The sequence below is a fragment of the Lotus japonicus genome, chromosome 1, assembly GCF_012489685.1.
Source record: "Lotus japonicus ecotype B-129 chromosome 1, LjGifu_v1.2".
In the NCBI taxonomy this organism is placed as follows: Eukaryota; Viridiplantae; Streptophyta; class Magnoliopsida; order Fabales; family Fabaceae; genus Lotus; species Lotus japonicus.
In genome coordinates this window covers 101,084,729-101,100,456 of record NC_080041.1, presented here as the reverse complement: position 1 = coordinate 101,100,456, position 15,728 = coordinate 101,084,729, and the positions used below count along the sequence as shown (strand labels likewise).

General features: G+C 35.4%; 1 protein-coding gene and 1 long non-coding RNA gene across 8 annotated transcripts; both read right to left on the bottom strand.

The window, feature by feature from the left end:
* Positions 1 to 1,031: 1,031 nt before the first annotated feature.
* LOC130728451 (uncharacterized) lies at positions 1,032 to 4,052 on the bottom strand. Of its 4 annotated transcripts, none has more exons than XR_009015677.1 (4): positions 3,564 to 4,049; positions 3,314 to 3,429; positions 2,688 to 2,854; positions 1,032 to 2,057 (listed from the first exon to the last, which is right to left on the bottom strand). It is a non-coding gene; the product is annotated as an uncharacterized LOC130728451 (long non-coding RNA). The 4 variants fall into 4 exon arrangements; XR_009015679.1 differs by having other exon boundaries at positions 1,451 to 1,524; positions 1,717 to 2,057; positions 2,688 to 3,429; positions 3,564 to 4,050; XR_009015678.1 differs by having other exon boundaries at positions 2,688 to 3,429; positions 3,522 to 4,052.
* A 4,051-nt stretch (positions 4,053 to 8,103) lies between these two features.
* Positions 8,104 to 14,412, bottom strand: LOC130728450 (COP9 signalosome complex subunit 7). 4 transcript variants are annotated; one of them, XM_057579930.1, is made up of 9 exons: positions 14,098 to 14,412; positions 13,608 to 13,683; positions 12,849 to 12,937; positions 11,615 to 11,704; positions 11,416 to 11,460; positions 11,230 to 11,300; positions 10,677 to 10,812; positions 8,696 to 8,831; positions 8,104 to 8,539 (listed from the first exon to the last, which is right to left on the bottom strand). In XM_057579930.1, the coding sequence occupies exons 1-8, from the start codon at positions 14,257 to 14,259 to the stop codon at positions 8,730 to 8,732; spliced, it is 771 nt and encodes a 256-aa protein (XP_057435913.1). In that variant the 5' UTR covers positions 14,260 to 14,412; the 3' UTR covers positions 8,104 to 8,539; positions 8,696 to 8,729. The 4 variants fall into 4 exon arrangements, with proteins under 4 accessions (XP_057435913.1, XP_057435914.1, XP_057435915.1 ...); XM_057579931.1 differs by having other exon boundaries at positions 8,696 to 8,807; XM_057579932.1 differs by having other exon boundaries at positions 8,696 to 8,804.
* Between the last annotated feature and the right edge of the window lie 1,316 nt (positions 14,413 to 15,728).

Genomic DNA, 15,728 nt, shown 5'->3' with positions numbered 1-15,728 from the left:
GACCTATAGAATAAAAAAAAAATTATAAGCTAAAGATATATTAGATAGAAGTGTAAGGGGTATTTTAACCCAATACAAAAAAAGATACAAATAGATAACTTATGGAATAAGTATTAGGTAACTTAACCTCATCGCCCTAGTAGACAAATATGTCATATATAAAAAAGGAGTTAGTCATCAAATTGGTCTCTATCTTTGTAAGGTCGTTTGTGTTTGGTCCCTCGCCGGAAAATATTGTGATTCCCATCTCTACAATTGCACCATATTTGTCTTTAGTCCCCGCCGGAGGGCGGAGCTCCGACGAGCATGCTTAGTGGCAGACGAGTGCACATGTGGAATTATCCACGTCACTTTTAATTAAATTTTATCTTAATTACTATGTAGAATATTATAATTGGAAGAGGATCAATATGTATCTTTCATAATTACTTCTACTTTTTTGCCACATCGGAAAATTACAACAGAAAAGAAGAAAAACTAAGGCACAGCTAGGTAGTCCTTCAGCAGAAGAAGCTGAAGTTCGCTTGTCGGCTGACTAATAACATGAACAAAAGGAGCCAAGAGGCTATGACCATGCTTTGCAAGCCAATCCGTTGTTGTATTTCCATCCCGGTGAACCCAATTGACAGTCACACGCCACTCATGATTGCCAGTATCTCACTACTACAGAAAAGGCTTTTCGCCACGGTTCGGCACGCCCATTTGCCACGGTTCAACCGCGGCGATAGCCACCGTGGCAATTGCTCAATTGCCACAGTTGAAGGGCGAACCGTGACAATTGCTTCGCCTGTTGCCACGGTCGGAAAGGGCAATCGTGGCAATATGTGGCCTCTATTGCCACGGTTAAGGGTGGACCGTGGCAATATGTTGCATCTATTGCCACGGTTAAGTGGGAACCGTGGCAATAAGTTGCATCTATTGCCACGGTCAAGTGGGGAACCATGGCAATAAGTATCTTCTATTGCCACGGTTAATTGGGGAGATATCTATACACATTATAAATTTGATCTTTAAACCCTTTGCTCAACATCTCATCAGATCTATACTGTTATATTTTTTTGCAAGAGAAAGATGATATATATTCATAATAAGGAGCCAAAGGCTCGAACAGAGTTCATAACAGTGTAACAACAACAGGAAGATAAAAGCAAGAGTGCAAAACATCAGCACTAGAAAGAGCTACAAAATAATTAAGCAACTAAACTTAGACTACCAAACTACCCAACCAGCCAACACAGGAATTAAAAAACAGCAAAGAAAAAACTCCTAAACAAGCAACTCCAATAGCATACAAGCACGACAGCACGAATAAGAGGCACAGCAATGCCAACTCTAAACAGAAGCAGCAGACGCCATCAGACGAACAAGGGGATTTGGTAAGGTCTTCAAGCAGATTGTGAAAATAGGGTCCACAACATCGTTGCCCGATTGCATCCTTCTTTAGCATAGCCATCAGCAGTTGAATTAGCTTCCCTGAAAATATTAGACACTGAAACAATCCAATTCCACCATCAACATATCAACCTGGTTAATAGAAAGAACAAAAAAACTAGGTTAAGACCCGCACATGTTCTTGTAGTTCACAAATATTACATAGTGTGAATGATTTTCATTCAGACTGATCTCAACACAATCCAAGGAATCCAATAAAACTGTAAGAAATATGAAATACTATTTTATTTTAACCCATATAAGCTAGGAGACAGTTCAGCCTACCTTTGAACTTAAAGCATGGCAAACGCATTGGGTGATACTCCACTTAGTGGGGAAGGCTTAGTTGTTATTGTTGAGCTAGGAGGAAGTTAAAAGCAGTAAACTTTCAAAAACTAATAAATACAAAAGCATACAGCATACCCAGGGATACACATGAAATAAACTTCAAAAACTTCAAAGAGTAACAAAGGGAAGATAATACAGGGACACATACGCGAGCAATGAAATTACAAAAAGCTACAGAGCCTTCCATCAAAAGATCAAATACGATGCCTATATGGTATATGCTTGTGGGTTTGAAGATCCCGATACTTTTTTGAAAGGCCAAAATCAATTACGTAAACCTGCAATGTATTGAAAAACAACCAGAAATTACAATATAAGATTTCAGTTATTGGTATTAAACGTAAGTAACTGAATAACGACAAACATGTTCCAAAGCTCTATATGGAAGTGATGTTCTTCAGCTAAATGAACACTATTTTGGGCTCCTGAAAACTAAATAGGGATAGTGAATTTATCTAATTACAAAAGTGATCCTGCAAAAGAAGCATATGAAAAAACAGTATTTTGGCCTAAGTTATTTTGAGGGATAGGAAGCATTGTTACATTAATCTTCTCTATTTTCAATATTTAGAGAAGATTATCCCAATATTCCTTACTTTTTGCAATTCTATCATTTGAACAATTTTCTACTTCTATCAAAATCAGAAATGTCAGTATGACTGGTTAAATCATCCCAATATTCCATGTCATACAGGTTTAGGGGCATTATAAAAGTCTTATGGATAAGAAAGAGACCTAAATTACAGTATTCAAGTTCTGAATACTAAATTAGTTATCCTATGGCTAATACACTACTTATCCTATGGATCATTAGGAATAGATAACAACATTTAAGTCTACATACACCCATCAATCTAAATGAAAAAGCTTTGATCATAATCTTAATTATAAATAACAAGTGAAAATACCTCAGTATACAAGACCAGAGAGAAGTAAATCATGTTTTGGCTTATCTTCTTTTCACTTATCTTGTCATATTTTGGCTTCTTAGTACCAGCTTTCAAGCCTTGCCAAGGGAGACTTCCTCTCAAAAAAGTACATGAGCACATAACCAAGTGATTCTAGATCATCTCTTCTGCTTTGTTCAACTCCCAATTCAACAGACATGAAGATAAAAGAGAAGAATTCAGTGAAGCATTTCATCAAACAGTTTGGCACGCATGAAAATTAGAACAAAATTATCGAAGGAAATTCATTCAGTCATTGCATCAAACAGATAACAGCCACGAATATGAACATAGAATCTCACTAAATCCTAACTCAACTAAATGAACAGGAAAATCATGTTAATTAGCAGCAAAAATTGTTTGTAGTTAACTAAACTCCGTTAGAAACAACATTCAATCATGCTAACAATGAAAAAATGCTCTTAACATAATCCAAAAGCAACTTAACCAAACTTTTCATGATCAAATAACAAATTTCATCTAACCCTTTCATCAATCAAGTGATGTGCTAAGAGAGACTGTGAGAAAAATATGAGTGAAAATTCATTCTGTCCTTTTATCAAACAGTTAGTGGGTGTGAATATTACCTATGACTCTCGATTCCATTAAATGAGTGCTTGTAGCAACCACCTCGTCCTCGAAGCTGAGACTTGGTCCATCTACAAATCTTGACACCGCTATATGAACCAATAATTTTATACCCCTGCAAATTGATAACATTAGAAGAAAGTCAATCCAAAAGATATTATCATCTAACAATGTTCAATTGACTGTGAAGCAAATCCAGTAAACCACCACTGATGAAACAATCAAAGAAATTGGAGGAGTCATCACCACCTTCCTCATCACTTTCCACAGCACCACCGTCATTACCACCTTTCAACACCCCAACCATCGCCGCACACCACCTGTCGAAAACCGCATCCACGTCACCCTCATCAACATCCCCTTCAACAAGAGGAACCACCTCCGCCGCGCCCAGCTCCCAAATCCTCTTTGCGAGGTCCCTAAACCTCAACCGCGATAGCAGCAACGAACCAACCCTAAAATCCTAGGCGCTCTCGGCCAGCCACGAGGCGAAGAAGCGAGATTCGAGCGGAGGATTCCCGTCTTCTCAGGTGGAAGCGACAAGGAGGAGGAGCGTTTCCTTGGTGAGATCCTCGTGCTCGTAGTGCCGCGCATCGAGGAGGTCGAAAACGACGCCTTTGGAAGTGAGGAAGCTGTGGAGGCGCTGCGCGAGGGATTTGGAGGTTCCAGTTTAGGTGAGGAAGAGGATTTAGGGTTTCTCTAGAAAATTTGGAGAGTGCGTGGGAAAAAATGAACAGCAGAACGGGGGATTATGAAAACTCAACCTATTGCCACGGGCCCCCCAAAAAATAATAAAATACTTCCCACCTTTCGCCACGGTTCCGCCTATAACCGTGGCAATTGAGCTATTGCCACGGTTCCGCTTATAACAGTGGCAATTGGGGCGTGGCAATAAGCTAATTCTGTAGTAGTGTCTCTTTGAGAATGATAACCTGGGGATGATGCATGATACGATCTAAGTTTGCTCTATCAAGGATGTTCACTAACTCCTCACAATCCACATCACACGATACCAAAATTACTTCTATGATGATTAACAAAATTAATTACACATCTTAATATTTATTTTAATTTTCTTTTCTTGTTGAACAATTAATAAGGAGTGAAAGTAGTATAACATAACAGTGGTGATCCATGGACCACCAAAAGGTGTCCAGACACCGATTTTTGTGGTGGTTTAAGACCGCCACAAAGTTGCAACCTTGAAAAAAATGTCTTTGTTGGCAGTTTCACAATTTTGTGGCGATTTCAAACCGCCACAAATATCGGTGTCCAGGGATGTTTTTACTCTAGCGTGGTTTACTAAATTGATAACATAATCATATCCTTGTGTGATATGTTGTTTGTTACACTAGTAGGATATGAAAATAATTGGAAGAGGATCAATATGTATCTTCCATTACTTCTATGACGATTGACAAAATTAATTACACATCTTAATATTATGTGGCAGACAAGTAATATCACGTGTGCACACGTGAAATAAGAGTATTATAATTCAGTTATTTAAATAAAAATGAAAAAATGGCTTAGAATCTGACCAGGATCACATGGATCACATGGCAATCACTTTTATACAACAACCCAACGTTTGTCTAACTCCTCTCCAAGAACAGCATAGTGTTAGTCTGAATCTCTAATGAATGGATGGGGAATATTTCTCTCCAATCAATCTTCATCAACTACTATAGTTTGCGACAGTGTGATCAATTTGCGGCTTTGCGCATTATAATATCGTTGAAGGTTGGTAATTGAGTTCAACGAACAGATGAAAAACGTGTATTTTTTTCCTAGTACAAATCGAAATAGAAGAAAATAGACCAAGTGTTTGTTCAGTTTGGAACACAAGTACATCAACTACATCAACGTATAAGTTATAATTTTTCAACTTAAATTTAATATTTATCAGAGAAATAAAATTTTACCATTTTTAATTCAACGGAAATTAATATTAAGTTCAACGAAAATAAATACACACATAAGATAACGGCAGCATATACCTTGTGTCATTGTGTGTTTGAGTTTCTTATATATTAACCAAAAGTGACTTTTTGAATTCATTGTTCGTGTGATATGAATCTTCACTGAAAGTTACTTAAAAATTTTGTTAACTGAAATCTAAACACATGTATATATCCAAGTAAATTAAATTAAAACAACAAAAACTGATTCTACCAGTTTCTCTTTATATGTCATTTTAATGTCTGTTTTTAGTACATCAGAAAGATAAATAGCACCCGCCAGGAATTGATCCATGGACCTCCTCTACCTAACTCATATGTCCCTCAACTCCTACCACTTGAGCTATCATACGGGGACATGCTTATTTGTTTGTAGAGAAATAGAAGGAAGGAAAAAAAATAGAAATTTTTTTTATTGAAAAATGAGTTTTCAATTTGTTTGAATAATATATCGCGGAAGATAAGCGAAAAAAGGATTAAAAACATATGAACCCCAGCATTTCGGAATCGATCTTTCTCAAATAGGCTAAAAAATGACATGAAAGATACATATTGACTCTTCCAATTATATCCCCGACGTCTGTCTAAAATTAAATAAATAAAGACAGAAAGAAAGTGATTTAATTTCTTTTGCACAAAAAAAAGGTAATTATAAATAATTGTAACAAAATTTTAATATATAATTAAAAAATTAAATATGGATTATTTATAAAAAAAATCACCTTATTTTCATTTCAAAGAACGAACGGTTGTATTTATATACTAATATTTTCTTATTTAAAATATATCTAATATTCATTCATTGTTTGAATTTTTTTTATTCTGACCTTTACGGAAAAATCATAGATACGTCACCTAAAAAAAATGTGATATTCATTGTTCAGAAGATTGTTTCTGCAGAAAATACCTATAATTAAAAAATATCATGTGGAACATTTAGAAGAAAAATAGATAAAATACACACTTAAAACCAGAAAGTCTATGTTGGGGCAAGCATAAGACAAAATGAACGTAAAATATTATAGTGGTTGAAAGTAGCATGAGAATATCTAGCAGGCGAGGGGGAGAACCGTCACGAATAGGAGGAAACGTACTGAAAGGTCATTATCATCATCTCGATTTCACAACTTGGAGTTTCAATTAATTCACATCTCATTATTTATATCAATTTTACTGATTTTTCTATGTATTTTTTTATCGTATGAACTATTATATCTCTCACTTTTTTCTTTTTTAATTTTAATTAGTATATCCAGCATACATTAATTGACTTTATACCTGAACTTGTTCCTTAGCCCGTCGTGATCCAAAACCATTCAACTCGCATCTCATCAGATTTCTTCAAGTCTATGGATGAGTTTCAAAACAATAGAATGATTGAAATTATGATTCAAGTTTTTTTCTCATCTAAAGGGACGTGGTCGGGATTAAAAATTAACTCGATCAACATTTAGAATCAGGTAAAAGTCAAATATAACCCGCCCCAACTCCTCCCGCAAACGCACCAACATAGTTAGTAATTTTCGCTTTCTTTTTTTCATACTACAAAATACCTCCTCATAGCTGAGGTACATGTTCCAAGCTATTAATTATTTGTATTTAAAATAAACGAATGAAGATTCTTTTTATGATTAATTAAACTGAAAATGAAAATATTCAAAATACAATGGAGGAATACTATCAACCCATTTTTCACACTCCATAGTTTGTATATAAAAAAGTCAATATATATTTACATCAGAAATTGATCAATTTTTTAAAAATAGATCACACGTGAACAGCTTTTTATAGCGAGTTTTGTATCTAATTATCTTATATTAAACTCGCCTTTGAAAAAAAAACGCATAAAACCCAGAAATTAGACTGTTAAATGAGCCCCTAAGAATTTGTGGATCAAAAGATAATACTTGTACACATAAATTTAACAATCTTGTTAAATTTCCACACAATTTTTTGGGTAAGTTCTTAGTAACTTGGTGACGAATGATACAGGCTTGCCCAAGTTCAGTTATTTTGTTGCACAATTAGCTGATGGTGTTATCAAATATGCTAAGTGGAGAGAAATAATCGCACATACAGACACAGTAGCCACATGCTCAAACAGTGTTTTTGAATTTTGACTAAACTCATCGGCATTATGGATTGCAATATCAATAAAAATCTATTCACTTCAAATCAACCTCACTCACATCCAGAGATTGATAAAGCTAGAATATTAAAAAATGAAAATTATAAAATGATATAATTGGAAACAAAAATAGAGAATAAGGAAGAAAAATTGATTGAAAATGAGATACAAAATGTAAGTATATGGATATCAAAAACCATTGCAATATCGGAATTATACAGCAAGAGCAAACTAGTAATACAACTGCAGAAACATCTACCTACAACACAACAGGCAACAACGCATATGCCAGCTGAAACATTTGTTTATCCCTGAAGTTGGGAATAGCATTATTAAATAGAAAACTTGGTGTAAAACAGTTTTAATAGTGTTAATAAAATTAGCTCTTATTTTCAATTTTTAAAATCAAAATCTCAAAATATCTCCAAAATATTTTCTATTTAATTTCTAACCCACAAATTTTTCAACTTAAAAAAACATCTAAATAGTTTTTCCTTTTCTTCTGTTAAATAGATCATAAAAATAATTTTTTAAACAATTTAAAATTTGAAAAACAGATAAGGGAATCAAAGAAGCCTGACATATATTGCTTCATTTCATGCAATGGTTTAAAAAGGAAAACTAAACTGGAATAGCATTTACAAGTTACTGCAACTGCACCTGTTCGCCAGTTCCAGTTTTACAGAGATGGAAACCATCAGACTATTAAGCTAGAATATATTTCTAATTTTTATAATGTATGTATTTACCATAAAGTATAGCAATGCAATGGAGGCAGCATATATGAACATGAAGTATAATACAAAGAAAACAATAAAAAGCATTTAGAAACACTAAAAAAAGCCGCAGCACCATCTCAGCTTTGTACTTGCCAACTCAGTATAGGATTAACAAAGGTTCAAGGAATGCCATCAATTGCCAAACTACAATCTTGAAGAAATAACATGTTTTCCTTCCCAATTTTTTTTGTTCCTATCTCGCTTTGTGGTGTGACAGACAAGTGCAATACCAATGAGATATACACGTCTCCAAAAGCTGATATATTCTCAGTTAACGCATGCCATGAATAAAAGTCAGGCAAGCAACTAAAACACTCATCCAACGAGCTCCTTTACTATGATATTGGATGCCGCCTCCTGCAAAATTTACAAGCTATGAATCTTATGATATAAATATGTTAAATACATTTTTCAAATAAATTTGACACATTTAGATTTTAGTCCTCATTAAAAAAATTAGTTTAAGATACTTGATCAAATACTTTACTTTGATATACAGGTTTCCCAAATTACCTCTTCGGTCTGGTTCGATCTTCTTCATAATCCATCACTCCACCAGATTCAGAGCAGATCTCCTCATGGCCTCTGATGAAGTCGATGTCGGCCTGCTTACAGTGTGTAACTTCTGCCACGAAGTAAGTAAGACCGTCTACCAATAGATCCCAATCATAGACAACAACAGGTAATTATATGCTTTACAAATAAGGCTGATACTTCTATATTATCTGATAGAACTCCAAACGCTCACAAAGGAGCCTTGAAGTATACATGGTTTGAAACTTGGTGAAAATGTTAATTTGATTACTAAAGAATAAGGGTAAGTGTCTCTGCAACATAATTGCCCTCTAATTTTAAAGCCCTCAACATAAAGACGCGGGGATATTTTGGCTTTTATACTACAGTTATCATCTTTACGTAGTATATGTTTACACTTTACACTACAACTGTTCCCTAATTCTTTAAGTACATAGTCTTTTTCTCATATCTTGCAGTAGCCAAACTTACACATCCTTTATAACTAGTATAACAGTTAGAGGGGTTTGAGGAACTGAGCAACCCAATCAAGCTACACTAATCATCAGATCAATATAGCTTTTCTCATTATTCAAAAAAAAAAATATAGCTTTTCTCAAAGTTTGGGATGTCTACTTTTGGTACCAACCATAGACATTATCAAATTTGATTTAACCAACATAACCCATTCTGGTATACACTATACAGTACTAATGTTTTTCCTACCCCTATTTTGCTAAAAGAATAAATAGATTATTTTCCTCCTAAGATGAAGAAAATTCTGCAAAACCCATTCCTTTGCCAAATTTAACAGATAATGATTGGCTCCATTCAAAGATAAGCTTAAAGCCAAACCAATCCTACGGACAAATGCCCCAAATATGTAGTCACATTCAGCAACAATGAAAACAAGAATGAAGCATGATTGCATTTGGAACTTCTAAGACATAATCAACATAAAAATGGGACATAAAATAACAAGGATCTAAGGGCATGACATTTTTTATGGCTCAACAATGTTTGTTATTTGAGTAAGATTAAAGTAGGGAAGCTACTCAGAAGCTGCCAATAGCAATCTTCCCAGTGTTGTTAATTGTGTGCTGTGGCAGAGAAAGAGTGACCCCTATCAGCTTCACCGCTTCACGTCACGAAGCGATTGGAAGTCGCAGCAGCAAGCAGCCATTGCCGCTCTGTAGCAGCTATAGGGAGAAAGCTTCAAAAGCAAAAAATGCCTAATAACATTAGGATAAATTTTAGGGGTATTCTTGGTTTTTCTGTTGAGAATAACATTGAGAGAACTATTGCCAGCTGTAATTTTTCGGATGTACTGATTCATTGTTGCCACGGTCATGTGCAATGATTACAGTTTCTTCTTCTTTCTTGACTTCTGTTGTTATGAATTGGTATGTTTTGTTTAAGTTATGGATTGAATATCTTGAACTTTGATTAATTTTCATAAATCTTTTGGATAGAATATAATATATAGTTTAACTTACTACACTGGTAGTTAAAATTTTTAAAATAGCAGCTGCTAAGTGCTACCCTAGTATAGTGTTTTTAAACGTCACCTTCATGGCCTTCACAAGGAATATGATTAAGGTAGAAACCAAATCCTAACTACTCTGAGTATTCCTTCAATGGAGAATCTTATCAGTCTACTTTTCCTAGTTCCAGCTCCAGCAGAAAGATCAACAGTTGGCTCTCTCAACTCAACCAAATTTGAGTTCTTTGCTATTATATCTAATTTTGCAGGTCATGGAGGGCTAAGTCAGGCACACAGAGGTGGAAGAGGAGGATGAGTGGTCGACGCTCTCAAATCACAAGTAATCAGATCGTACACAATCTCACACATAATCTCAACAAAGAGAAACATAAAGGAGAAAATCTATACAAGATCAAAATTACATGCGAGCATTTTTATGTGGCACTTTTTCATTTGTATTGAAAAGAAAAAATGATGTAAAAAATAAATCCAACCGACCTTGAAGAGAGACTTCTTCACTTCTTCTACCTTCTCCTCCACATCCTTCCTGTGCTTCTTGTCAACTTCACTCATAGCATCAGCCCATTTTATCTTCTCTTGAATTGAAACAAGCAAATTTTCTGATGTAGACAACCTGTTTCCAAGTCATGAATTAAATTTTAGCATTATGGAGAGAAGCCTCATACATCACACCCCATAAAGTTAGCATTGTCTATACGAACACCACAATGAGTCTTGAACCAAAGAATTGCAAAACAAAAATTTAACAAACAGAAGATCTAATACACAACAAATTGAGGCAAGTTGACAATCGAATGTTCAAATCAACTTCAACCAAGATCAGAAGCTAAATAGATATAAATATAGACTATTCCCAAAAGTGGTCACTGTCTAAAAATGCAAAGCTTTGAAGTAGTGAAGCAAAGAAATACCAAGTTTATAGAGATATCAACATGTTTATCGTCATTCAAGGAAATTCCAAATATTGTTTCAACATAGATAATTAATTTACTAATAATCACAAGCCCCTACTTGACAAAAGATAGATTACCAGTTAGAGAGTGTCTGTATCATACTTCCCAATTGACCGGGCCTCAAGTCCCTACCTGCTGCAAATTGGACCTAAAATCCCCCTCAATGATCAGATCAATTCCTACTAGAGGTCTCATTACAAGAAAAAATAGAAAGGGTTCAAACTGCAAGTAAAAGAGGGAAAAAAAAGATAATGAGGTAGGACCTCAAAGCATCGCCGCAACTGATCCAGCTTTCCTCTGACTATTCCCTGATCAGAGCAGGCAAAGTTAGAAAACACATCTTCCGCTCATGAAATATGGTTTCCAAGTTACCAATTTATTAAACTATACAACATCTTCTGAAGAAAGACAAGACAAAAAAAACAATATAAATGGTAATGGCAAAAAGGGAATGATGCCTACCGCATACATGCATTCATTGATTAGAAAATCTTCAAGTTCACGAACATTCGTCACATCTAAGTCCTGCATCAGTTGGTCATAGGGTAGTACCTAAAAAACAATTGAAACTGTGAAAATTGATTGCAAGTGTCAAGAGCTCTGCAAGGACAAACACTCAAACAGCAAAACAAAAAGTAGAAACTGCCAAGGGTTAATCAACCAGAACATGTTCTACAAAAGTACATAGCAAACAGGAAAAGCAAAATTAACATAACAAATTGGGAAACAATCCCATACAAAATCAAGAAATGTGAATAATTGGTTTCCTTGTCTTTGATAGAAAAACTGAAAAAGAATTTTTATCAGATAAGACGAAGGCAATGGTAAGATATCTTTTCAAAGAAGAGAAACCCAAACCCTTAATCAAACCTGTGCAAAAAACCAGAGACGCCATAAAGATAACCTAATCACATAATCGGACTAGGGGCAAAAAGACACCATTAAAGATGCAAGCATTTGCAAAATGCATCGAAGGATTGAAGAACAGTACCACCAAATTTTAGTTTCTTATAAGACGAGGTTATGCCAACATATTTGTATAAGAACTAGAAGCAAGAAAATGCAGCACGGTGGTTAATAATTTAGTAGAAGCAACATACCCAAATGACTGATCAAGAAAAGGGACAGCTTATTAACAAATGGAACATACATCTCTCAAGGGAATATCTCCCATTGTCTTGAACAGTATATTATAAAGAGAGATAAAGGCATTCACATAAAGGGTCGGGGTAAGACAAGCTCAAAAACATAAAGGAAATTAAGAGACTGCAAAGGAAGCAAGGCCACCCAATGCCTACATGCTGGAAAAGACTTGATGAAAGTTGAAACAGCTCAGGGTGGAAACATAAACAAAGCCAAAAAAAAAAACATAATCCTGTCCAAAACAGCAAGGACTTTTCTCCTTTTCAAAATTATTAATATTTAATTAGTCGAGAAAGCTGACAAATTAATCTTTTACCCCAAACTAAAACAAATAATTAAGACATTACTAAGAATATATATAAATATATAGTATATATCAACTTTCCCTTATAACAAAATTCATATAAATAAAAGACAAGCAAATCATCTGGACTTGAGTTGGCCACTTGCTCGTGACACAGATTATAATGATTCAGTAATCACCCTCAATAACAAAGTCAAGCAAAAGAAGCAAAACAAGTTAGCAAATAACTTTTGGATTAATATGCAATACCTTGTTTGTCTCAGCCAATGTAAGAACTGTGAGTTGCTTAAGCTTGAGGATCTGATCAGGTAACAACTGCGGAAGACGATCAGCATTACCTGCAAGTCACTTAAACGTTCTAATAAACACTAGTATATTGTTTCTATTTACATATACATAGTTTTAAATAAAACAGACAACTAAGAAATAATTATAAATCATGTAATAAGGATAAGTGCGCTAATTTTCCTAATGATATTATTTACAAAGTAGCAAATCATGTGAGGAGAATACTCAAAAGGCTTTACACCTAGCAGGACATAATTGTTAACAATCAAAAAATGAATATGCTTCTGCTGGGATGTATTCCTTATTATAAGTCCACATGGACACACATAACACATCTCCTTCAAATTAACAATAGCTATGACAAGCATTAAGGATGTTGGATTTAGCACCTCTAAGTGACTAAGTGAGGGCTGCACTTAAAAAATATCGCAAAGTAATTTGTTTTATATGTACATCCTCTTCCATATGAACATCCTTATAGAGGTTACAACTTCCTATATCATGACATTAACACCACTTGTTGCATTAAGGGGAAAAAAATTCAAAATCCCTTATCACCATGACCATGTCATCATGAAGTAGTGCATGGTTGCTAAAATATTCATCAAATGTAAAACATCATACTACAGGAAAAGGAAAGCAATCAATTAACCCAGAAAATACACACCAGGAAAAAAAATAGATAGAAAAAAAAACATAAAGGAGAATCCATAGGCTTACTCTTGTAATCACTCCATGTTCCATGGGCAAACAACCGTAGCAGATCAAGGTGCGCAGAATTCTCAGTTCCTTCAAGCTGCAAGAAATCACGGGTCAAAAAATGAATTAGCAAATCTGAGTCCTCGTGTTACTTAGAAGTTTTTATATAAACTCAGAACTGCATTACATAGCAGAAAGCGCATTAACAAAATAATGCCATCATAAAACATAAATTAATAGAAATAGTTTCATCGTTTACATCACCCAAAATACAATAGAGTCATTCAAAAGCACTGCAAACACAAACAGCAAAAAATATTTACATTAAAACAGAAAATTTCGTAAAAAGTTTTTGATTTTCCGTTACCCTTTGCGATCAACAAGCACTTTTGGATGCAAATAATGAAAAAACTAAAAAAAAATCACCAAGAACAACAAAAGAGAAAGTAATCGGAAAAAAAGCAAAATACACAGAAATTGAAGTGCGGAGAGAGGGAGAGAGGATACGAACCTGTAGAATATTAGGGAGGGCAAGGATCTCGGCGAAAGCGAAGAGGGATGGGTGAGAAGTGGCTTCGATGACGACGGAAGCGAGTGCAGGAGCGTTGGGTGCAGCAGAGGCTTGCTTCACGAAGTTGTCGATGAGCTCCGATTGCTTCTGCTCGATATCCATCTTCGAGAAGAAGAACTAGGGCTTCGTGAGAGAGAGGAACGATTCGATTTGGGGGAAATTTGAAGGGTTTTAGGTTTAGGGTTTCGGTTCAGGAATTGAATTTAAAAGAGTGTTTGGGTAGTGAGAGCTTCCCTCGGAGTTATGAGAGTTCTTCACTGTGTGGGTTTTCTTATACTAAACACTTTAATATAAAATGCAAAATTAATATTTTTTCCCTTTTGTGGCCTTAGGTTATTTCAAAAAAAAATGTTTTGAGAGAATCCACTATATTTAGGAAAGATAAGATAAATGTAAGTTTGAAAAAAAAAATAGTTTAATAGATATATAGTGTCAGTGTAAAATAGTTTTGCACTGACAATTAATTATAGCATACTTTAAAAAAAAACAATTAATTATAGCATGACACGTATGAGAAATATATTTTCTGATGTAGCGGAATTCATCACATCAAGCATTCCAAGAATAAGAATGGAAGATTGAAGCAAAAACTTGCTCTTGAGAGGAAGAGAGTGAAAATTCTAATTCTGATTATTAATGTTAGGGTTTGTGGATTTTGGTTAATTTTTCCGCAGCGACGGAGCTTGTTACTAGGTCTATTCAGGTGATGATGGAATCAGGTTGTGAAGAGGTATGTATGTGTTTGACTATGTTTTAGTTGTATGTCATTGTTCTGTGGTTTTTTATTATAATTTAGGCCCCATTATGGCGGTTTTTGGTTTTATGTTTTGAAATTTTTTAAAACCAAAACTAATTTTTAGTTTTTTGAGGTTTTCAGTATTTAAAAAGATTGTCAATTTTGTAAATCCACAATAATCATAACAATTATAAACTTTAAGAATTCATGACAATGAAAGATAGCGGCGAAATTATAATCGAGGGCCAGGTGACAGTGGTGGTAGATATCGATGTTACCTAGTGGCGTTTGTGAGGGTGGAGGTGGCAGTTGAGGTGGCGACAATGCATTGGTGGGATGGTGACGCCAGTCAAGGTGGTAGTGCCAACGCCGGTGGTGATGATGGAGGTAATTGTGGTGGCGGTGAAGGTGTGGTGGTGGAGGGGGATGTTACCTGGTAGTCGTGACAACGACATGATAGTGGTGGTGATTGTGGTGGTGGAGGTGGTGGTTGCAGTGGGGTTGGTTGTGGAGGTGGAAGTGGTGGTGGCGCGATGTAGGAGGGGGAGGTGTTGGTGGTAGTGACAGTGACAATAGTGAAGGATGCAAGTTGTGGTGGAGTGTATGTTGGTGGTGATGGCAGTGAAGATGGTTGTGGTGGCGGTGAAGATGATTGTTGTGGCGGTGACGATTGTTGTGGTGCAGATGATGGTTGCTGTGGAGTCGCGCGCTAGTGGTGGAAGTAGAAGTGGCGGTGGCAGTGGCAGTGGTGGCGGTGGTGGCAATGGTAATGGTGGTGACGGTGGTGGGTGGTGGTGGTGATGGTGATGAAGTTACATGTTATTGAAACTAAAAA